Source organism: Pelodiscus sinensis, chromosome 1 (genome assembly GCF_049634645.1).
Source record: "Pelodiscus sinensis isolate JC-2024 chromosome 1, ASM4963464v1, whole genome shotgun sequence".
Lineage (NCBI taxonomy): Eukaryota > Metazoa > Chordata > Testudines > Trionychidae > Pelodiscus > Pelodiscus sinensis.
The window spans coordinates 195,583,727-195,608,088 of NC_134711.1; the positions used below are offsets into that span (position 1 = coordinate 195,583,727).

The 24,362-nt window shown below is 42.6% G+C and overlaps 1 protein-coding gene across 12 annotated transcripts in view; it reads left to right on the forward strand.

The window, feature by feature from the left end:
* BCOR (BCL6 corepressor) overlaps positions 1–24,362 on the forward strand; it is a 107,091-nt gene that overhangs the window by 74,038 nt on the left and 8,691 nt on the right. For 11 of the 12 annotated variants that reach the window (XM_006133942.4, XM_014578961.3, XM_075913232.1 and 8 more), the window contains 3 exons: positions 5,926–6,251; positions 6,835–7,104; positions 15,281–15,447. In XM_006133942.4, coding sequence (XP_006134004.1) covers positions 5,926–6,251; positions 6,835–7,104; positions 15,281–15,447 — 763 coding nt within the window. The remainder of the gene's footprint in view (positions 1–5,925; positions 6,252–6,834; positions 7,105–15,280; positions 15,448–24,362) is intronic. The other variant, XM_075913237.1, reaches the window with a different exon arrangement.

Consider the following 24,362-nt stretch of genomic DNA (forward strand, 5'->3'; position numbering starts at 1 on the left):
AAACTGTGTGGCTGTTTCTGCTCACAGATTCTCCACATCTTCTCAGATAGCTCTTCCTTCTCCCTCCATCCCACTCTCAGTACAGAGGATGAGACTTTCCTTCTCCCTTTCAGGACTTGCCAATGAAAGGCTTTAAGGATTTTTCTTTATCCCCCCACTCCACCCCTATCACTCCCTTCCCCAAAAGCAAATTAGCCTGTTATTCTTGAGGGCTGACCTAGATGTAACTAAGACCTGGTCTACATGAGGAAATTAGGTTGGTACAACTGTGTTACTTAGGGATGTGGATTTTTCACATCTTTGGAGTGATGAAGTTATACAGCCACCCCTCTGAGGCAGTTTAAGTTCGTAACTTTAAAAACTAGTCATCCTATGCCACCTTAGGGCATATCTACACTGGGGAGTTTTCGAAATAATGACTCCTGAAATAACTATTTTGAAATAAGCTTGTTCCTCTTCATAAGAGGAGTTATTTTGAAATAACAAAAGCCCATTATTTTGAAATAGGACAACTCGTAGTTAAACTGCTCCCTGTCCTCCCATCCTCTCCAGTGTAAACAGTACTATGGGTGAATTCCATCATCAGCCTAGCTACTCCCTGTCTCTTGGGAGGTGGATTACCTATGCCAGTGAGAGAACCCCTCCCATTGCTATAGGTAGGTCTTCAGTGAATTGCTATAGCAACATAGCTGCCCGTCTGCTCTGAGCACTCTGAATCAGATGTCCCGGGTTGTTTGTTTGCTAACAGATTTGGTTGATTTGATACCTTTCACCCTCAAGATAGCCAAACCTACAATTCAACCAACCCTCAGCCAGGACCCTATCAAAATGAGACACAGGGAAAGCCAATCAATCCATTTTCCCCATACCAGAAACTCTTGAGAATTGCTGAGGTCAGGTGGTTCAACCCAGACAAAAAGAAGTTGGTTTATAAGATCTCTCAAATGGTTTCCAGTTCAATTGCATAAAGTTAGCAATTGTCCCAAAGATTACCTTGTCCATCCTTCATTTCAGTAAGGATTGTTTGCAAGGGAGAAAAATATATTGATGTTAATGGATAAAGCAGGTTTTAGTGTACCTGAAGATCATCAGCTGTCTTAGGAGATTCAAAGCCTCTTTTCTATTACTATAAGATACCATTGTGTTAGAGGCACTGGCTGAGATACCTGTCCATCTTCTGCTCTTCCTTGTGCTCTTAGAAGAAAAGGTCTAGTAGAACTCAGAAAGGGGAGGCCAGAAATTTTGATTGTTATGTTGATGCTAGCTTTACTTTGCAAAGCCTGCTGTTATATTGCCAGATCTTCTCTTTTTGTTGACATGTTGGCTCAAAGAAATGTGATTTTATTTTTTTTAAGATTCTGATGCTATTTCCAGAGGCATCCTGGTTCAGGCATGCTTTGACAATGTGAGACGCTTTCTATTCCTAGAATAAGCCCTTAATAGCACCTTAGACCTGATTTAAATTTATGCCCAGCCTACCCATTCCCAAGAGACACTTAAAGGCTTTCAAGTCATTTTGCTGCAACTGCTGCTTCCATCCGCACAGGACTGTAAATTCTTTGATCTGTTTTTCTCCATTTACCAGGGTTAGGAAATTCTTTCCCATCATTGCTTACATAGGCTTCTCCATGCACGGAGCTTGCATGAGGAAGTTGGGTTTTGCTCTTCTGATCCAGTTGTTCCTTGACTTTTTTTTCATGATTTATAGACTCAGGCAAGGCTTCCAAGTGGTGCAGTTGTGGGGCAACTGCAGTTGGAAACAGTGATGATCAACTCCAGGCAGTGCCCTTGGATATGGGAGGAAAGGAGAGAGTTGTACTGTTGATGCCACGTGGAGGGTTGGACTGAGACAACAAAATAACTAGATCTGCTACTACACACACAACCTCAATCCTATGTGGTGGCAATTTGCCAAGCTTTGCCAAATTGGTCCTGGAACATTTTAGATTCATAGAGACTGACCAGAAGAGCTCTTATCTAATCTCAAGATGCATACATTTGGAAGCCCTGTCTATGGGGCCGAAGCTGATTTTGGTTTTGTCAGAGGACAAATTTGACTAAATTTTGGCACACACCAAGCAATTCCCCAGCATCTTTCAGTCAACAGCACACAATACTTTAAGCTAGCTTGTACCAGGTGGCCTATGGGCAATACTCCCTTCCTGCTAAAGCACTGTCACTACCAGACTTAGGGTCTGGATTGTCTATGGACAGCGCCTCCAGGCACAAGTCCCTTTTAATAGTGGTGTCCACTCCATTCTCTCTTCATGGCTGACCTGTGCCAAATTTGTTAGCAGTCTGTATGGTAACTAATGCTGGTTTCTCAGGATAGGAAATGCAGATGAGTCCTCATGTGGTTGAGAGCAAGTAGTCTTCCCAGGAATTCCAACTCAGCATTAGCCACCTGGAGTTACAGGCAGTGAGGAATGAAATAGACTTTGTCCTAAGAGGTTCTCTGAGAATCTTAGCCACTCATATGGAGATTAACCACAGAACCACTGTGGTTTTTCACTGCCACTCAGACAAGACAAAAACAAAAGCCTGAATAGAGAGGCTGGAAAGATTTTTCTGTACCTTGAATACCAGCATCTGCCCCTCAGTTATGTGCATCCATCGCAAGTCCAACAATCTGCTCAGCAGTGCCAAGATGGATGCTAAACTAGTGAATGTTCAGATAGATTTCACAGAGCTGGTTCCTTTTGCAAGCAGGCCCATTTACAGCTCAGGCCACCAGCAAGAGAACCAAATTCTGCTCCCAGCATTGGTGCCAACATAGGGTTGATGTTTTGTTTGGGTTTCTGAGGATATTCCTGTCCACTCTTTTTCTTAAATTCATAGTGGTCAGAAAGATCAGACTGAAGGGAGACTAGATTCACCCTTTGATGGCCCTGTGTTTCCCAGACTGATGCGAATGTCTGCTGTGGATACTGCCAATCTTTTGGAAGGCCCTTTAACCCATACAACTTGTAATAGTTTGTGTGCTGATGTATAGATTTAGGATCTTAGTGATTTATTAGTGGGAGATTTGTGCAAAGATAGAGTGGAACCTAGCCTTCATATAATAACTAAACTTTGTGACCTGCACCGTATTGCTGTATTCAGCATCACTCAGTGGGAAGATCTGTTCTTTGGGATCGGTGGTGGTTTTTTCAGTCCCCTGTCTCTTGTTTCGTTCCCACCTTTCCTTTCTATGTTTCTCTTCCTCTTCCCCATCTCTGAAAGTCTTCTCTCTCCTTCTATTTCTGTTGCAGGTAAATAACTAATTCCACCATCTTTCCACTTCATCTCCATTTAATTTTATTTCCATCCCTTCCCACTAAAACAACTGGTAATTAAATAGTTGTTGGTGACACTGAAGGATGACCTGGTTTACAGATGTTACACCAATGAGACTGTTTAGGGAAAGGAGGTTTTGCACCTCAGTTACTGTTTCAGACTGTGAACTGAGGAGGACAAGTCCACATTGGTTATGTGCTGTTCATGTTTGGAAGAACAGAATGGGAGGGTTACTACAAGATTTGTTTCAAAATCTCTTTTTCTGATGAAGTAACAAGTTTGATCGATAAAGGTATTAGTGCTGATGCAAAAGACTTAGCCTTCAGTAAGGTGTTCAACTTGGTACCGCATGACATTGTTTAGAAAAATATCCTGGAACAATGTAAAATTAACATGGCAGACATGGATTAAAAACTGGCTAGCTGACAAGTCTCAAAATGTAACTGTAAATGGAAATCATCCAGCTGGACTGTTTCCATTGGGGAACTTCAGGGATTGGTTCTAGGCCCTGTGCTATTTAATTTTTTGTTATCAGTGGAAGATAATCCCAAAATTTGGGAAGTGGTAAATAGGGAGGGGGACAGGTTGCTGATTCAGAAGGATCTGGATTGCTTGGTGCAAGCAAACAACATGTTCTTAATATGCTTAAATGTTTCTAGGAACAAAGAACATAGCCCATGCTGATAGGATGGGGGACTCTATCCCGGGAAGCAGTAACTCTGAAGATGATCTGGGGGGGGGGTCATGAATGATGCAGCTGAATATGAGCTCCACCCGTGATACATGGCCAAAAGAGCTAATGGGGTTCTGGAATAAACAGGAATTTTGAGTAGGAGCAGAGAAGTTATTTACCTCTGTATTTGGAACTGGTGTGACTGCTGCTGAAATACTGTGTCCACAGTTCAAGAAAGATATTGCAAAATTGGAGAGGGTTCAGAGAAGAGCCATGAGAATGATTAAAGGATTAGAAAACATTCCTTGTAGTGACAATCAGAGCTCAGTCTATTTTGTTTACCAAAGAGAAGGTTTAGGGCTGACTTATTACAGTCTGAAGTACCGGCATGGGGAACAAACATTTAATAATGGACTCTTTAGTCTAACAGAGAAAGGTAGAACATGATCCTATGGCTGGAAATTGAAGCTAAGCGAATTCTGACAGGAAATAAGGTGTAAATTTTTAACCATGAGATCAGTTAACCATTGGAATAACTTACATGACAATTTGTAAATTCCAAGTTATTTGCTTTTCTAAAAGAGATGTTCTAGGGATTATTTTGGGAAAGTTCTGTGCCTGGTGCTAAACAGTTGGTCAGACTAGCTGATAATGATGGTCCCTTCTGGTCTTGGAACCTGTGACTCCAGGAAGAACTACAAGCTCTCTCTCTTCCCCCAATGACTCAGAGGATGGCTTAATATAATCTGAAGTTTCCCTTCTTTGTTGCCATCAAGATGGAACTTTTTTTGTCCCTTTCATCAGACAGCATTACTTTTAATTTTTTCCAAAGAAGGTGATTCATACGTTATAGCCCCAGTTCTATTCCTAAGAAAAATTCAAAGTTCCATTAAAAATTATCATGTTCTCTGCTCTCACTTTATCCCAGACCCCTTTTGGACCCTAGAAAAAGTACAAAATTTACTTGTGGTCAGAGCTGTAAAATTCTACTTTTGTAGAAATAAACCATGGAGGAAGCCCAATGCCCTGAGAAATGTAGAAGGGGTGTTAAGCATCAAAATATTTTGCATGTAGATAATTTATTTAATCCTTCTTCTAGTTTTTCAAGGCCTCTAATCAAAGTAGTCTTGGGAAAAAATACTAGTTTCTCATTCCACTAGGAATCCATCTACTTTGTAGGTGGAAAGACATAATAAGCCTATTTCAGAATTTATTTGGAAAGAACTAAAAAGCTGAGGTGCTGCTTTCTCCATCCATTGTTGTCTTTGAGCATAGAGATTCCTTTGAGTCTTTCCCGAATGCTCTCCTCCAAAGCCACTCTGATTGCCAGATGCTTGGACTAGATGGACGGGATGGATCGCTTGATAATTGTTCTGTTCATTCCCTTTGAAGCATTTGGTATTGGCCATTGTCAGAAGACCGAATACTGGGCTAGATCTGACTGATTATGGCCATTCTTATGTTCATTTGCTACAAACCGAAATATCTTCCCCACCTTACCCCATATATCTCTTGACTGTCACTTAAACTTGCAAAAGGCAGAAAAACTAAGCAGTTCCCAACCTGATGAAGAAAGTGGGCTCCCATTCTGATAAGACATTTACAGGTAAGGAAATTGATTTTGTCATTCACATCCACCAAAGCCAGTTGAAAGACTTTCTGCTCCCTGCTTTGAGGCTAGATGTTGCAGTGTGTAGGTTACATATCATTGCTGTGATTGGCCTCTGCAGTACCTAAGACACAATAGTAATAGAAACTTTCCTGTAGTGGTTTTATCAGACAATTACAGCTACTTTAAACTTAGCATCTTGTGTGTGCATATATTTACATTTTGAATGTGGAATACGTAAAATATTAATGACTTGAAAATGTAATTGGTGAATCTCTTAAACAATGAAAGAGTTAGTGTTAAGTATTAACAATGGGTTTTCCTCTCAACACACACTGCAACCTGTAATGCCTTTCCTCCCATTTAGGATTGCCTCTTTTCATGGTCTCTCCACCCCCGAAGAGCCTTTCATCCACCAATGCAAACAGCAAAAGGCAGACTCAGCCAAACTGTACTCCAGCCTCAAGGTTGGCTGCCAAACAGCAGAAAATTAAAGAAATCCGGAATACAGATGTGCCGTGCACAGATGAAGAAGAGGATTTCCAAGCTTCATCCCTGCTACAGAGATATGAGTGTGAGAAGCCATCAGGGAAACGTCAGTGTAAAACAAAACACTTGGCACTACAGGAGAGGAGAAGGAGGTCATCCCTGACAGCAGATGACACCACAGATATTGAAAACACTGAAGATAAGGTATCTTTATTTAGACTTAATCATCCACTAACCTCACAAAATGTACAGCAGAGCCAGCCTACTCAAGCTAACACATTACTGTGCTGTGTAGCTATACAGGACACCCTGCCTGTAACAAACCCATTGGGTTCATTAGAGCTAGGGGTTCGTTATAGTGAAAGAGACCCGCCTGTGGGGGAGGGGGTGCCTGACAGCTCCTCCAGCCCCAGGGCTGCAGTGGGGGCTGACTGCTCCTCTAGCTATGCTGTCAGACCTCACCATAGCAATGGGGGTTGAGGTGGGATTTAGGGACCGGGTTCATTATTGCCAAAGGTTCATTATTATGAAGGGTGCACTAGCAAGAATGGACTGTAATTGTATTCAGACTCCTCCCTTTAGCTATTTTGCATGCTTTGGATTTGTTCTGTCTGAGATAAAGCCTAATTCATACATAAAGAACTGAGGCGTTGTAAAGCTGAGGAGTTGTAACATGAGTAAATTTTTGTAATGAGAACAGAAATGTAATTCTTAACTGGGAAAATATATTCCCATCAGCGTGTTCGTTAAAAAGGGGGGAAAAAAAATCCAATAATGATTTTGACAGGTCACGGTAACAAGAAGATTCAGAAAGCGACCAGAGCCTACTTCAGACTGTGACTCCTCACCAGCCAAATCATATGAGCAGAAGCTGTATGATCGCCTGCAGCAGACTTCCTCATTATTACCTGTCTCTCAGCCCTCGCAGTTGCAGATTGCAAGCACCCCTCAGGAGACCACCCCAAGTCGTCCCATGCCGCCTGAAGCACGAAGACTTATTGTCAATAAGAATGCTGGTGAAACTCTTCTGCAAAGGGCAGCGCGTTTGGGATATGAGGCAAGAATCACTTTAAATACTCTAAATTGGGATGTGGGAGCAGTTTTGCATTGATATATATATTTTTTAAATCTTTTATTTGTATACAGGGCTAAAGACACTTTGTAATTCCAGGTTATGGGATCCTGGTGCACTGACAAGGTAGCTACAGATTTTAGTTCACAACATTTCTATTCTTGGGCGAGGGGTATTTTTTTTACTGAAGCGTTGTTAAATCTGAGTATTTGGAGTTGTAGTAAGGAGTGAAAACTTGTTAACTTGCTTGGTTATAGAATACAGCACAGGCCTAAACCTGTGGTGCTCTGCTCCCTCAGCTCCTGTTACAGTTTTTGGGAGTGGAGGGCATGCAGTGGCTTGAGAACTGGACTCGTATATGAAGTTTTGTTAAGGGGTTGAAAACCCCACCACTATATTGTCTAACAGTGTATAAAATGACAAATTAATGTTCTATATGGTGTATGGAGAGTTTTAATGAGCTGTGGTTTTGCTTTCCTGATGTAAATTATGTGCCCTTTATCCAAAATATTTTTTTTTAAGGAAAATGGACAGTGTTGATATTTGAGCCTGAACGTAATGCTTGGTGTGTCTGCATGTTGGGATATGTTGCAGAAAGTGTTCTAAATGTTTTTAGAGTTTGACGTTTCTTAGCATTGGTGCTTCTCTAAACAAACAGATCTAGCTCCTACAAAAATCAGTAGTTGCTGAATCCACCAGCAAGTACTCAAACATGGTTTTATTTATTGGTTGAGGGGGAAAATATACCGGTGTAGAAGGATGTTAATATCATTAGGGTCCCAATCGCACAAAGAATTACTGTGACAAAGTGGTCCATCATGAGTGTGATTACTGATTTGATGGTATTAGTTAGTGTAGGGATACGGAGCTATAAAGCTTGCCCTAACTTTGAAAGAGACAGTTTGGACTGAGAGCTTGGGTTGGACCAAGTCTATACGCAGAAGGGGTGTGAAGGTTGCAAAAGCACCCCCCGCCATGGACCCCAAGTGAGCATGCTGTGGCCAACCAGGGGAAGGCTGGTTTCCAGATGGTTTAACCAAAAAAAACCTACCGGGGAAAAAATTATGTTGAGAGGAAAAAAAGGTGGAGACCAAAGTTGTTGGGGGAGGGGGAAAGTACCCCAAGAGTTAAGCAAAATATATAAATAAAAATTAAATAGCCATTTTGGGGGGCTTTTTGGCCCTAACGGGCTGCTGGTGGCTGCCCACTATCTTGCTTCCCTGCGCCGGGCCCAACAGCTCCCCTGCGGAAACTGGTAAGCACCCGAGATTTTCGCCTCCTGCCTGGGGGGGGGGGAAAAAAATCAGAAAATACCAGACATTTTAGGTGTCTGGTATTTTCTGAATTATTTTTACCGGACAGGAGGCAAAAATATCAGACTGTCTGGTTCAATACTGGACACCTGGCAACCCTAAAGGCAGGAGCAGCACACTGCCTGAGCCTCCCTCCCCATGACCTGACCAGCCGGGGAAAGGGAAGAGGGCTGATTTCCCTGCTTACTTGGAGGACCATGGGGGGGGGGGGGGGGGGTGAATTCATATGCTTGCAGTCCACATTTACAAAAAAGCACCCCCAGCTCCAGCAGAAATTCCTGCGTATAGGCCTATACGCGAGGCCTGTTGCTGTTTTGAAGATTGTCAGCCTGGAAGTCTGGTTTAGGCAGAGGCCTGTACACCTTGAAGGATTTGCTCTAGCCCATGAAAATTTTTTTCCTTGGGAACTTAGTTTAGGCAGAAGCCTGTTGCAACTTCAGAAGGCTTAATTTAAAGTTTGGAAAGATTTTAATTTAGCCAGACAAACAGTCTAATTCGGGGTTTTCATACTTGAGCTATGATTATGAAATTGCTATAGGAATATTTACAACTTGCATTATTTCTATTCACATGGGACCTGAATTTAAACAGATTTTTTTTTTAAAGTTCCGTAATCTCTCTTGCTTCTCCAGAGTAGCTGAGGCTGACCCACAGTTTCCATGTCAAGACTGCTATGTGATACTTACGAGTACTTTGAGTAGTCTCAAGTTCAAGTGAATGTCTCATTTTAAGTATTTTTAAATATTCAGTTGGGGTTTTTTTTAAAAAAATGAAAATGATTTGACTCTTAGGTCAATATTAACATTTTTTAACAATTCTCCCTTAAAAGGGTTGAGTTTTTTCGGTTGTTGGATTTTTGTGTGTGTGTTTCCATTGAGCAGGAGGGAGAGAGAAGAGAGCAAAGCAGTGATGGGAAAAGTCCAATGTGGATACTGCAGTGTTATGGCCGTGATAAATCTGGAGACTCCCTTCTAGGGCTAGAACAATGAGTAATCAAAGCTCCATTGTAATTAAGTTTGGTGACACCCTGTTTAGGTTTGGTCAGTGATTGAAATTGCCATTTCATAACCAAAATCGTTGGGGAAAAGAAGATTCTGTGTTTCTCTGGAAAGGTGCTGAGTAGCAGGGTTGAAAATGTTATTTACGAAGCGAGACACTTCCTTTGTGAAACAGTCTCCATCTCTTCCCTCCCCAATGGAAAAACCCTTCTCCTGCCACTGACAGGTACTAGCCCCTAGACCAGTGGTTCTCAGACTGTGGTCCACGGACCACTAGCAGTCCACGGCAACCTTTCCAGGTGGTCCATGGCTTGAGCTCAGCTCCCCCCCCACAGCGAGGAGCCTGCACTGGTGCTCCAGCCTTGGCTTCCCTCTCCCGCAAGGTTGGAGCGTCAACGCCTGCTTGCCTCTTGGGGGCGGGGTGTGTGTGAAAGACCTGAGCCTTGCTGTGTGATCCTTATTTAAAATGAAGTTTGATAAACTAAAATGAAAATGTTAAAGCACTCATCTGTTTAATAATTTAATTTAATATTTCCTTTCTTTTCTTACTGGTTAAATTAAACCATTCTCCCTAGCCGCAGCACTAGCAAAATGGCTTGGGTGTAATTATGTAATTAATGGTGAGTTTCTATTAGCAACTGGTGGCCCATGGAAATATTTGAATTGAGGCAGGTGGGCCATGGGCCAAAAAGTTTGAGAACCACTGCCCTAGGCTTTTCCTCCTGTTTAGCAATTCTGTCTTGTTGGCTAAATGTCTGAGACCATGGATTTCTGCAATCTCATTGGAGTTAACTACAGCAACACGTGTAACTGTTTGTTTGCAGTTCCACAGCTGCAAAATTGCAGTTTGATACAAGATTGTTGCAAGTTTTTTGCTGGCCAGCTAGAGAGCATATATAAGTATACTGAAAGAGCTGCATTCAGCATTCTGTAAGCCACCAGCACATAACTCCAAATATATATTTAAAAGGCACTTCATCTGTCTCTCTAGGCAGGACTAGCTCTGTGACTTGTAAAACTCTGCACAGCAAGACAGTGAGGCACTTTTCAGCTTCCTCTCTGCCTAGGGGCCAGGTCCTTTTGCAGTCTGCTCTGGGACTGCATCTGCTGAAATGTTATGGGCTTGTGCATGCAGCATAAGTCTAAGAATCCCATTCTTTTTATGTTGCATCTTAACTATAACTTGCTCTTTTTGTACCTTGTGAAACAGTGGGGGAGAATTATTGGAAAATGAGACGTTTGTTTCATCCAGAGAAATGTACTGGAACTCATTTCCTTTGTCTTTGACAATGGAGACTCTCAATTGTTGTTACTCATTCCCTTGCCAATTCTCCACACCTTCCCCTCCCCTCGGTGACACTGACCATGGAGAGGAATCCTTGGATTTATAGTGGTAGGTCTATACTGCGATGATAAACCTGTGACACTGGATCTCCAAGCCTGGGTCAGCTGACTCAGGCTTGGATTGTGGGGCTAAAAATAGCAGTGCAGATGTTTATACACAGGCTGGAGCCTGGTATTGAGACCCTCTTGCCCTTAGAGGATCTCTGATCCCAAGCTTCAACCCAAATGTCTAATTTTATAGTTCCACAGACTGAACTTGGCAAAACCCAGTCGGTGGACCCACGCCAGCCTGAGTCATGTGGTAGGTTTTTTACCACAGCGTAGACACATCCAAATAATACGGAGGAGGGAACAAAACTAATGTAATGTTTAAAATGAAGGTGATGTATTTGACACTGCTTACAAGCCTTTGATGATACTCTTCTCTCCCTCTACGCTTTTAGTGGGTGATATGCTTTTGTCTCCCCTCTCCATTGCTGTTCTGAATGATGATTTATAATCCTGCCATCAGACCCTCTTGTAGGTAGCTAGTGTAAAGAACTTGCCTGGAATTAAAATCTATGGCTATGTCTAGACTGCAAGCCTCTTTCAAAAGAGGCTTTTTCGAAAGAGTGTCTAGACTACAACCAGTACTTTCAAAAAAGCAAGCCACTTTTTTGAAAAAGAGCACCCAGGCTGTCTGGATGCTCTTTCGAAAAAGCACAGTTTGCATTACATAGTGCCTTTTTTCGAAAGAGCTCTTTTGGAAAAAAAAGGCATTCTTCCTTGTAAAGCGAGGCTTTCCGCAGTCAAAAAAACTGCGGCGTTCTTTCAGTATGCCAGCAGTCTAGACGCAGGGGAAGTTTTTTTGAGAAAAGGTCACTTTTTTCTGAAAAAAAACCCCCTGTAGTCTAGACATACTGTATGTGGTTTGTTTGGTGGCAAGGGGGAGGGTCCTATTTCTTCGGGAGGGCAGAGTAGCGCTGGAAGCTATAGAATCTCTGCAAGCCCCTTGCCCAGACTGTCCCATTTACTTGTCTTTAGATGAAACCTTATTTCACCTCCTTGACTGACCATATTTGAACATTTTCTGTTCTTCTTCTTGCCTAGTACAGTAAAGATGACTGATAGCACAACTTATCCTAGATTGCAGCATTTGTTTCTGAGTATGAGAGTGCGCATAAGAGCTGAGACAGGATACTTTGGCTTACATCTATGCTGTGTAGCCTGGCTGCAGCCAATAGCATTACTTAGGCAAGTAAGGTGGAGTAGGCTTAGGCTCTTATGTCTTTGGAGCCTGATCAAAGCACATTGATAGGAATCTTTCCAGTGACTTCCAGGTGGTTTGGATCAGGCCTGTGGTTAACTGGGATGTCAGTATCATAAGTACATTCTGTACCGGAACCATTAAATAAATATTATTTAAATGATTTAAGTACAGTTTTAAGCATACTAATTTTTTTTTGCCTATAGGGAGCATAAAACCACACCCAAAGAAGATAAAGAGGCTGTGTGTTAAATATGATTTGAGTTGTAAAGCTACTTTTCATTCTGTTTGGTGCTTTTAGTCAGTGTTTGCATCCGAAAGTACTCTCTTCCCCCTCCCCTCAGGTCAATTCAGGATTCAGCTGTGCCAGGAAAGGCAACAGTGTTAGGGAGACATTGGTATTTGATGAGGAGGGCAATCAACATTGGAGACTGAGAGAAGAGGACTGAAATTCCCCTCAGGGACTCTCCCCAGTGTTCCAGTGGAGAGGGTGGACTTTGCCTTTTCGTGGATTGTGCAGGCGGGTTGGCCTGTAGAATCTATGGATCCCTATGATGTCCTGGAGTCTGGTGCTTTTGTGCAATCTCCTAGCTCCATGTTACTCTTGCATTTCAACAAGGCTGTATTAGAGCTATGCTGGCCATTTTCCCCTTAAGATCAGGAGAAGATTACTTCCATGGTGCAGAGTGACTCAGCAGAATAACACATACTGTTTTATCCATGGGTTTCACCCCTGGACTGGGTGGAGAATAATCCATATAACCATCTGTGGGTCAAGGGTCAGAGAGCAAGGTGCACAGATCTAGTCTGCATTTCCATGTGGAAAGGAAAAGACTCCCATTAGGATTGGAGGCGGGAAGAAAGGCAGGGGAAATGGATTAGGAGATCTGCGCTCATGTTTAAAATGTTAAAGTTTTAGGTATCTTACACTACGAAATTTTAGGAGGGAATTAAAATGTAAAGCTTTTAAAATATGTGGTGTTTTCCTTAACATTACTGTTTGCTATTTAGCTAAAGAAACCGCAGGCAGTAAAAACAGCTATGGTGTAGCTTTTGCTGGTGGCAAACTAGCTGATTCTTTGGATTTACTAAGACTGTGATATTGAAATCACTGCTTTAAATGGACCATCTGAATATATCCAACTTGGCCTGTGCAAGCTTCAGAAATTTTCTCTAAGGTTAAAAGAGAGAGGCGTTTATGAATCCAAAAGGGTTGTGCTACCACATGTTCATGCATTCAGCAGTGATGGTTAAATTTTCTATGAATTGAATCAATTGTGTTAAAAATGTTAATGAGGCATATAATTAATTAACAATGTAGAGTTTTATGGTCTTCATGCTTACATTTTGTGGTTAATAACCTTGTTGCCTCTTAACATGGACTTAACCCAAAAAATTAGCCTTTGGTCTGGTCAATATTCTGTCCTAGAAAGTCTCTTTCCTTCTAACAAAAATAAAAATTAATAAACTAAATTTGGAAGCTTTACATTGTTTTAAAAAGTAACTGACTGCATTTTAAAACTACACCTCATTATTACCGTAACTACAGTTAGCTAAAAGTCAGCTAGTTTGCAGCCAATAAAGCCTTCGTACTTGGTCAAGTAAGTGGGCTACATGCAACCCATCTTTTAAAGACAATTGTGCCACATTCTACCTTCAAATAAGCACGTATCTAAGGGCATAATTTGGCCTGTTGTGTTTTAACTATGTACTGTTGAGCAATATTATATTTGAAATCAAATTTATTAAATCTTTTCCTCTCACAGTGAGCAATTACTATAAAAGAAAATGGTTTGTGGTAGCATTCATCAATCCCTTTTTTGATATCCCTTAAAATAGGACTTTGCATGCATGCTCACAAAGTTCTAAAATAAAAATCCTTTAGTCTGAAAATTCTCAGTCAACATTTTTTACGTTTAAAGGAAATTCAGGTTCCAGAATTAATTAACAGACTTTTCAGACAGACATGGGGGAGGGAGTTCAGACAAAGACCATAGTCCTTTGATTTTGGTCTTCAGAATTATTAATGGGAACAATAAAGCTTTTGGTTGGTGAAACACCAGACTGCTGGGATCTAGGTAAATTGATCTGTGCACAAGGAGTAAGTGGCTGATGTACTTGATCCCAGTGTCATGTGACTAGGTTTCTTTCCTTGGCTGGGACAGACAGCTCATTAGCTTGCTGTTATCCACTTTAGTGTGGTTAGTGAGGGCCTGCTAAAAGAACAGCTTCATGCTGTATCCTAGATACCAATTCTCAGGTCAGGTATACCAAGAGCACAGATTATTGTAGGCTTTCCGGTAGATTTTTAAACTGAAAGAATATATGCATTACACCCAGCTTTTTATTCTTTCTGCATTGAAAAAGGAAACAATCCACATTGCTTCCAAATAAACATGCAGACAGTTCACTGCTTGCCCTTTAAAGGCAGAGAATGCCGAATTAATGGATTGCAGCTAATCTTAGGGCACATGAACTATTTATGAATTGCATCATATATTTGTGCCTCTCACATAAATAAATGAAACTTGCACCAATCCCAAATTTTTGGTTGAGTGATGGAGCAGTCATTGTTTCAAGGTTGCATGAGAGCACAGAGTTGAGGATGGCCTAGGCCTTCAACCATGGTATATTTGACTGCAAGATGAATTGTGTTAAATCCACATGACTTCCCGCAGTGATAGGTTATTTATTGGAAACGAGCATCTGGCTGTAGTTCCGAATGAAGAAAATCACTATGGGTGAAATTCTGGCTCCATTGATTTCACTGGGGCTTGGATTTTCTTATGATTAGTTTTCTAATGGAAACCATTGTCCTTCATGTCTTTAAAAACTTTATCAAGCTAACATTGAATACATTACTGCTGTGCTTGGAACATTTTTTCATTTTAATGTTTTTATACATGGGGGTTTACACTGAGCAAATTCGGAGGAAAGAGAGGCCATAATTTAATGTGCAATGTGTACATCGATTCTCTGTCTTCTACTATCATCCCACTGTTGCGCATAGAGAGCATAGCGCTGTGCAATACACTGCTGCCTTGCTTATGAAAAAACAGCAGTCTGACTTTAAAAATGATACTTCTATGGAGGTGAGAGCCACATGATTTTTTTTCCTCTCTCATGAGCGTGCGCATACACACACTCTTCTTTCCAAACTGAGCAAGCCTAGTCAAAGAGAGACATGTTGAAGATATGCACATTGCCACAGCAACAAATAATGTGACTTATCTATCCCTCCTCCCCTTCTTTATTTCCAGGAAGTGGTTCTGTATTGTTTGGAAAACAAGGTCTGTGATGTAAATCATCGTGACAATGCGGGTTATTGTGCCCTCCATGAGGCCTGCGCCAGAGGCTGGCTGAGCATTGTGCGACATCTCCTAGAGTATGGGGCTGATGTTAACTGCAGCGCTCAGGATGGAACCAGGTTAGCAATGTTTTAGTTACTAAGAAATTTACTAGTGCTTTGTGGTACATTAATGAAGTAACACATGGTGGGATTATTGTGTCATACGTTACATTTGCTGTTCTGGAAGAATAACTAAAAATGTATTTCTCTAATGAATGTGTCCTTTACAGATTTGTCACTCTTTGGTCTTTGTAAGTTTTGGAATTGGCTAAAGTTTATACACAGGAAAATTTGTTACACCATGTTTCTTTAGGACACCTAGCCTCTAATTTCCAGTTCACGTTTTTTCTTTGTCCAAAACTGATGTAAGAGAATCTTCATTCTCACGTCACCTTCTTTTTCACTGTAGGAGGCATATTTTTCTTTTGTGACTAGTGTATGTTTAACTTTGTTTTACCTGTGAATTTTAATGTTTGATATACTGATATTTTTTAGGAAAGTCTTTACTTCTTTTTAGCTTTATGAAACTTCTTATTGAACTGCTATGGAATTGATAACCGAAGACTTTGATCCTATAGATATGCTCTATGCACTGTTTGAGAGGTCCTCTTGCATTAGCTTTATCTCTGTGTTGATATCTAATATGATATATTTTTAATTTAAAACCAATTCATTTTAATTCACCATATAAGACACTCTCCTTTTTGTAAAGTTGATGGTTCCTCTGCTGGCATGTTTTGCTTTCCTCGGAATCCCCATACACATTAGTTCCTGTTTTGAGTAGATGTTGAGACTCTTTGAGGGGCTGAGGAAGTTGCCGTGCATGGTTGCTCAAGCTTTGAATGTGTATCTCTTTGTACTAAGAAAGTTCTTATCTAATTTAATCATAAATGGTTCACCCTCTTCCGTTTCTGAGGAGCTGATCTGGTGACAACTTCTCTTAAATATATTAAGCAGCATGATTTTTTTTTTTTTAGGGGCAGGTTACTTTATATTCTGCTACTTTTAAAAATCTAGGGGGTAATGTGTTTCCTTAGGCCTTCTCTACACTAGCAAGTTTTGTCACCAAAAACCCCTTTTTGGCAACAAAACCTAAAGAGTGTTTGCATTGCAGTGTGACAAAAATCGCGATAAGTGCCCAGTTTTGGTTCCACAAAACTTCCAGCTCTGAGAGACTTTTGTCTCCCCCTCCTTTTACTCTTGACAATCTTTGAGGTTATTAAACTTCAGCATGTTTCCCAGAATGCCTGTTTAGCCACTCTGGCCAGTGCTTTGAACTTGGTTGCTCTGCAGTCACATAAATGGGTAAACACCTGCAAGACCCGGGAACTTTAAAATCCATTTCCTGCTGTCTGGCTCATTGTGTGGAGGTCCTCATTCCCCGTCCCTCCTCCCCCTTTTCCCTGAGAAGATACCATTACTCAAGACACTGTCCTGGTTGGAGCATCGCAGTGCTTTTGGATCTTATCAGTGTCGTCACAGCTGTGAGTGACCCATAGGAACTGATACACGCACAGTCACGTTTCTCAAGCCCTTTGTGCAAAGGAGTACAATGGACACACCCTGCATTGCAGAGCCAAGATAAAAGAACTTGGGCAGGCCTGCCAGAAGGTGGAGGCAAACAGCTGGTCTGGTGCTGCACTCAAAACATGCCATTTTTATAAAGAACTGAATATTATCCTGGGTGGGGAACCCTACGTCCGCACTCGAGGAGAGTCTGGATACTTCCCATAGCACCGAGTCAGAAACAGGAGTTATCCTGGAGACAGAAGTTATTGATGAAGAGATGGAAGTGGATGAGGATTTGGGGCTCAATCCGGTGACAACCTGTGCTCCAGGCAGCGAGGAATTGTTCTCCAGTCCTGATGTTTGTGAGGACTGGAGATGGAGCATGAAGCAAGGAAGGAGACACAGGGTAAGTTGCTATGTAGTCGGGTGGCAGAGGGATGGTGAGGGTGGCAGCCACCCAAAGCGGTAAGTTGCTCTGGTGCAGCTGGGGGAGGCAGGGCGGTGGCACAGGCATAGATTGCTGTGTATTGTAATGGGGCAGGCGGCACAGAAAGTTTAACTTGAAGTCGTGGGGGGCGGGCAGCAGCATGGGGCGACCCTGGGCTATATTTTTGTGATCTGGCTAAGCTCTGCCTGGGTCTACATTATGTCCAAACAGAGCATCAATGTATACAGAGGGATCAATAGAATCTTGCAGAAAGATGGTGTTGAAGCTTTTCTTGAGGTACTTACTAATTCTCTCATGGAGATTCCATGGCAGGGCTGCCATTTCCCCACCACTTTGGTATCACACTCTCCCAGACCATGCCTTATACTGTGTAGTCGGTGCCAAGGCGGCTCAGAGTTTGGCTGCATAAGGGAGTGGGTCGCCCCATCTCCCACTCTACTTGCATCCAGAAGCTGAGCCTGGGTTTGCCTGTTCACCTTCAGTGGTGATATGTCAGCCAGAGTAATGGCAGCCTGTGGACAAATGGAGGATTATTACAAATGGTTTCCATGGACACCTGCTGCACAAGTGCAGACTGTATTTTCTTGTGCCCCCCCCCCTTCCCCAATGCCCAACTCTCCTTTTTCCCCCCACTCTTCTCCCTCATCTTTAAAACTCACCACGATCAGAGTGTCTGGAGAGAGCTGTGTTTAAAGTAACAAAAAAGTGGCCAGTTTTGTTCAGAGATATGTGGTAGTGAAACAATACAATCTTTATCAGGAACAGTACAGTCACTCTGTTAATGGTCACTTTTCCAGGCCAGCCCTTGAGAAGGCAGGCCTATTCCCCTGCAGACAGTTTGTCAACTAAGGAAAAAACTTCAGAGGTCATGAGAGGATCTGGTCAAGGATGTGTTGCAGCATTCAATGCTTCAAACAGAGAAAAGGGAGCAAAGAAGAGCAAGGGAGAAGCAAGTCAGAATAGAAACCACTGAGCACTTGCTAAAGCTCATGAAAGACCAAAATGAGAGGCAGAAGCGTCTTATCAGGATGTGGAGTGAACAGAACTAAAGACTCCCTGTCAGCATGTGCAGAATTCTTTTCACAGCACCTGTCCTTCCATGCCCACACAGAAGTCTCTATGGCTGCACATGCAAAATCCTGTATCCAGCAACCCTCCCTCTGTGCCCACACACTCATTTTCACAGTCAGGTAATGGATTTTCCCCAGCACACTCCATTCCCTGTCAAAGCAGTTGTGACTTTGACAGCTGGATGTGAACATTGTGAGGTTTTCCAATGTCCCTTACCATCCCTTACCACCGAGCATCCTGATTGAAAGACATCAATATAGACAAATGTGATGCAGGTTTCCATAAGTTTCAAAGTGTTTCCTACAGAGCTTCCCTGATACTGATGGCCACCCATGGGTTCCTCTGACAGCCCAAGTGTCTGGCTGTTCAAACTGTGCACCTGTACACTGTGCCTAAGTCCTCCATCCACGGGCAAACACTTCACCCTTACTCGTCTGCTGTAGAGACCTCTCCCTCTTCTTTTCAGTCTGCCAAAGGCACATTCAGCAACCATGCGGCATCAGCCTAGCCTGTTAAACCGCTCCATATTGCTGTCCGGGCGCCCCATGTGCCAGAGCTGCAAGGGGTGAGCCAGGTTGCCTAGGATCACTATGGGCAATTCCTCATTCCTTGCTATAATTTTCTGGTCTGGAAAGAAAGTCCCTGCCTGCAGCTTTCTGTACAGGCCACAGTTCCTGAAGATGCTGGATCATGCACTTTTCCAGAGCACCCTGCATTTATTTGTCTGTGAAATACCCCCAGTGATCCACAAGCGCCTGAAGCATCATGGAGAACCGTAGCCATTCTGAGTGACATGCTGTGTGGCAAGGTGGGGTAGCGCTGTAATGGGGATGTGTGCGCCATCGATTGCCCCGCCACAGTTTGGAAGCCCATGTCAGCAAAGCCAGCCACTATGTCATCCACATTTCCCAGAGTCACAGTCCTACGCAGCAACATGTGAGTTATTGCCGTGCGCACTGCATAAGTGCTGCCCCAAAGGCGGACTTCCTCACTCCAAACTGATCTGCAACTGAAGGGAAGCAATTGGGAGTTTCCAGCTTCCCCAAAGCAATGGCCACATGCTTCTCTAGCAAGACAGCAGCTCTCGTTCAGGTGTCCTTGCGCCGCAGTTCAGGGGCCAACTCAGCACATAGCTCCAGAAAAGTTGCTTTACGCATCCGAAAGTTTTGTAGCCACTGGTCTTTATCCCACATCCACTCAGTGTGATCCCACCATTCAGTGCTAGTTTCACTAGCCCAAAAGTAGTGATGTACTGTGCACCCTGCAGCTCTGTGACAACTGAATGCAATGCCACTTCGCTGCTGTACCTGTCACTCACATTGTCGTCTGCATCTGAGTCTTCCTCTGCTATTAAGTGCAGAAATAATTCTGCTGCAATGTGCGATGTCCTAAGCACACAGAATGCAACATGGGAGAGAGAGGGCTGAGATCCATGATTTCTCACTGCAGGAGTTCACAGCAAGGACTGTCATTCAAGTGGCATGAAAATAAGCCTGAAGGTGGCTGACAGGATGTTTTTCATGTTCCCAAAATGCCTAGAACTACGTTGCGAGTTCTTACAGAGCTTAGCAACTGAAGGTGACGCTAGGCACTGTTGGATGCATAGCCACATTGCTTTGCTCTTTCTGTGGACAGGGAAGCTAACAATATGGCCATGAAATGTTGGCAGTGTAAACATGATTTGTCTACCTTCTCTTTGGCAACTTTTGCATGACAAACATTATTTTCTTAGCCGAATCTTTCCAGTGTAGACATAGCCTTATTTAACTTGGATGTTTTATCAGATCTCACTTTCTATGTAACCCAGGACATAAAATTAGCATAACTATGAATCTTATCTCAGCATTGATTGTTTAAGTTGTTTTTCAGTTAGACTAACAGGGCTACCCCTCTGAGACTCTTTTAAAAACAGTCTTTGCATATCAACTTGAAATAGTTAGATTCAGAACAACAAAGCTCCAAGAGTTCTGCTAACGATGGTCAATTAGAAGTCCATGATGTCTATCATTACTAGCCCATCAGTTTGGAAAGAGTTTTTGGAGAGACATTGAATCTAGGGCAAAATTCCTTTCCCATCACCCATCTTTTAAATACAAAGGGTAAAGAAAGGGGGAGATCTTAAACAATCAAAAAAACTCTCCACCAAACTGTTTACTGATATCACTGGGACTCTAAATCAGTCATGCATAGAAAAATGACTTCGTTTCCAAACAGTAGATAGTAAGTTCGCATTCACAAATGAAGATTATTCCAGTTATGCCAGGGAAAAATATTAGTTCATATACACTCAGGAGCTAGTTATATCTCTTTTTGACGTGTTTGGAGAAAAAAGTATATTTTAAAATACAATTTATTACTTTTCTTTACAAGTTCACTCATAGGTGCTGCCCTTAGAAAGCATTGTGTGGTTCCCTTTGGTGGCAGATTCACTTAGCTTTTTCCTACTCACCGTGAGTAGGACAGCATATTCCAATCAGATCTGCTAAGGCTGTTTCTTAGAGCTTAGCAGGCTATAGAGTATAAGTTTCTGTGAAAGATTTCTTGAGGAGGATAATTTTTTCCCTCTTTTGGTTTGTATAGCCAAGCTTGTATCCAAGTATAAGATAGTGATAGTCTTAGGATAAGTATTATTTCTCCCTTAGAACCTTAATTGTATTTGTCCCTATATGCTCCCTCTCCCCCCTCCCCAAAAGTGTGGGGGGGTCTCAGTCACCTTGTGTTCCTCAGCTCCACTGCTGCTTAGTGTATTACTACTTACCGATCAGGAACAGGCACATACAAAATATTGACTACCTTAATTTTCTGAACTAAATATGCATCATTGTCCTCTAATGTTGCCAGTCAGAGATTCTCGGAGTTCCATCATGATGTTGAAGAGAATTCTTTACTCCTATCCACAGTGATATAGCTACATGCACTACCTGTTTCACTGGTCTGTCTGTCTTGGTTTTCAAACTGACCCCAGCTGACCAAATGTGGGATCTGAATTAGTTATTGCCTTCTACCTTTGGTTGGCTCTGTCAATGAAAAGATGTGACCACTGAGGTTATTGCTAGAGTCTGAACCATACAACACTTTCTTTGTAGCTTCCTGAAACCTGAGGGTTTTATGAAATCACTGTAAAGTCTTTGGACAGTTGTCATGAACATAATTTTCTCTCATGTTGAGTGCTTGAGTACTATAGTGATGTGTGCTTTAAAAGCAACTTATATATAAGAAGTCACTGGATCGTCTTTTTTTCTCTGGCATTTTTAGATAGATATATTTAAAAGAGAAAATAAGGCAAAGTATATGAATGGAAGAAAATTTCCAAAGTACTTGCCTTTTTTTTGGAAGAGTCCAATGCCAATGAAATACTGCTGAACTTTTTTTTTAAATGGGCTAATAGAAGAAATTAGATGGTGCAACTGCATTTTGGTGTCATGAGGTAGGGCACAATCATGCTACCCCTGCTCCCACTGAGTAGTAATTTAAATCAATGATGTTTTAATCTACAAGCCAGTTCCATACCGTGTGAACAAAGGTGACAGAATCTAGCCTATATTGAATACAATTATCTTGGATGTTTAAATGTGGTTTTAGAAGATCCAATGCTATGTGAATGTTCACTAGAATACTTAATCTTTGCTGAAGTAGATCAGCCTTTGAGAATACATGTCTATTTTGTTGCTAAATTATTGGCTAATCAAAGATATTATTGTAGGAAAGGTTGAGATCTGTATCTAAGCTCTTAGTTGCATTCCCTTTTACATAATAACGGTAGTAGACTGTGTGTAAGGAGGTTCAGGTAAACATTTTCTTTCCCAGATAGAAATGTATTTGCTTAACAAGTGGTGTGAGACAGCCATCTGATATTTGTGTGTACTACTATTGGCATATTGGGCCTTCTCTCTTCTTTATTTGTAACAACCGATTGTGTACTTTCTCATTTTTCATGAGAACAGCATTCTTCAGCTGAGATACAGGCTGTTTTAAACATGAAGTTTTAGGCTGAGGATGATGAAGTCTGATGCGTTTCTGTTACCAGGCTCATACGCTCATGCTCTCTCCTCTGTGGTCAGTTGTCTAGGACATTAGACTCACTTTTCACAGCAAGGTTTTTTTTTGTATTATTATTATTCTTTTAGCAGCTGAATTAAGTCAGTACTCTTCCAAAGAAGATCATACCAAAACTGGAATCCTCCTATGCTTTTAAATAAACATATACATTAAACAAAAATCTGGCATAGAGATACTACAGTGCCTAATAAAATAACAACCAACCAAATTATAGGACTGTCTGCAGCAAAGGAGTTCTGATTGGCATCATAAAGACTGAGCACAAAACTTGAATGGCTTGTGTATGGCCAGCATCCTGAGATACAATTACACTTCAACCGCTTTAATTCAGTAACCCGAGGAAACAGGGACTACCGGATTAAACATTTGGCCGGGCCAGGGAGGGTGTGTAGGCCTGGGTGTGAAGGGGTTCGGGATGGGATGTTAACCTGATGCCCCGCTCCCAGGGGCATATGTTGCTCTGTGCCCTGTGCTGCTCCTGGGTACTGCTCCCCATCACTGTGTGGGAGCGGCAAGGGAAAGCCACAGTGAAAGCATGTCACTGGGCTGCCATTCCCCCGGTTGGGGAAAGGGGGAGCAGCAGCACACAGAGCTGCTTCCTCCTCTATCCCACGGGTGTTCCCAGGCTGGTGGATAAACTGCTGCTTGTAAAATTACCTATTTCAGGAAGAATGAGACTAGAGAATACATGGTAGAGAATATAAATTTGTGCTGTGTGTAGGATGCTGTTGCTTTGGCAGAACCTCCCCATTCCCTCCACACCTGGAGGGGCGTCCTGCCTTCGTAAGAGCTTATCTACACACACGGTGTATCGCTTTAATTGTACCCATAGGTAGGAATTCCACTTGAAATTCCCATAAAATAAACTTGGGGGGGGGGGGGAGGGAGTCAAAGCTGTGTATGGGATAGGGATGTCGATGAGTAGTCCACTATGTGATTAACCAATAAGCTGGCTTTAAGCAGGCTCCCCATGAGCACCGGGGCTGTCACACCCCCCCCCCCCCCAACAGAGGCAGCAGTATGGGGGGGGGGGGGCAGGCTGGAGCTGATACATGTGAGGCAGCAGCTTTCAAGCCAGTTCCCTGTGCCCCTCTGCCCCTCTGTCTCCTACAGAGGCTGGTTCCCACCCAGCACCAGTTCTGCAGTGTTGCCGGTCCCTTTTCCCGCCCAGGTGCTGCTGCCTCTATCAGGGAGTTTGGACCACTCACGGTCTGGTGCTGCAGCCACGGACCAGCCTCTGTGTGTGGCCAGCCTGGGCCGATGCTGCCAGAGGCTGCTTCAGGGCAGCCGCCCCTACCCCCCACCCCTTGCAGCAGCTGCCTCTGCTCATGGGGAGCTGGTTTTCAAGTGGGCTCCCCTCATGGACTGGCTCCTGCCTGCCACCCCATGCTGCTGTCTCTGGTACAGAAACAGCAGTGCAGGGTGGCAGGGGGCTCCTCAGAAGTGGGGCCAGGAGCGCACTGGCTGCCCGTCCTGCATCCCCAGGGACTATTGAATAGTCATGTAATCGATAAGATTTCATGCAGTTACATGGCTATTCAGTTACACTATAACTTACATCCCTAGTATGGGGTTCCAAAGGAATAGTTTTTTGAAGTAACTATCATCCTATCAGAGGTATCTTTATGGACCAGAGATGAAAGTTGTCATCCTTGGCAGAACTATGTTAGCAGCTTAGAGTGGTAAAACTTCACTAGAAACTCCCCGTATCTCTCCTTCATCAGCATAAATATTAGCACCTGCTTGTGCCTTTAAGCTCTCTTGATAGGGGCTTCATTTTCTAACCATGTACACTCAATGCTAGATCTGTTTTATTCCCCCCTCTTTCTTCCTTTAATTCTCCTTTTTTCTACTCTATCCCTGGATCTGTTTTCCTCTTTTTGTCAGTGTTCTTCTTTCCTTTTCT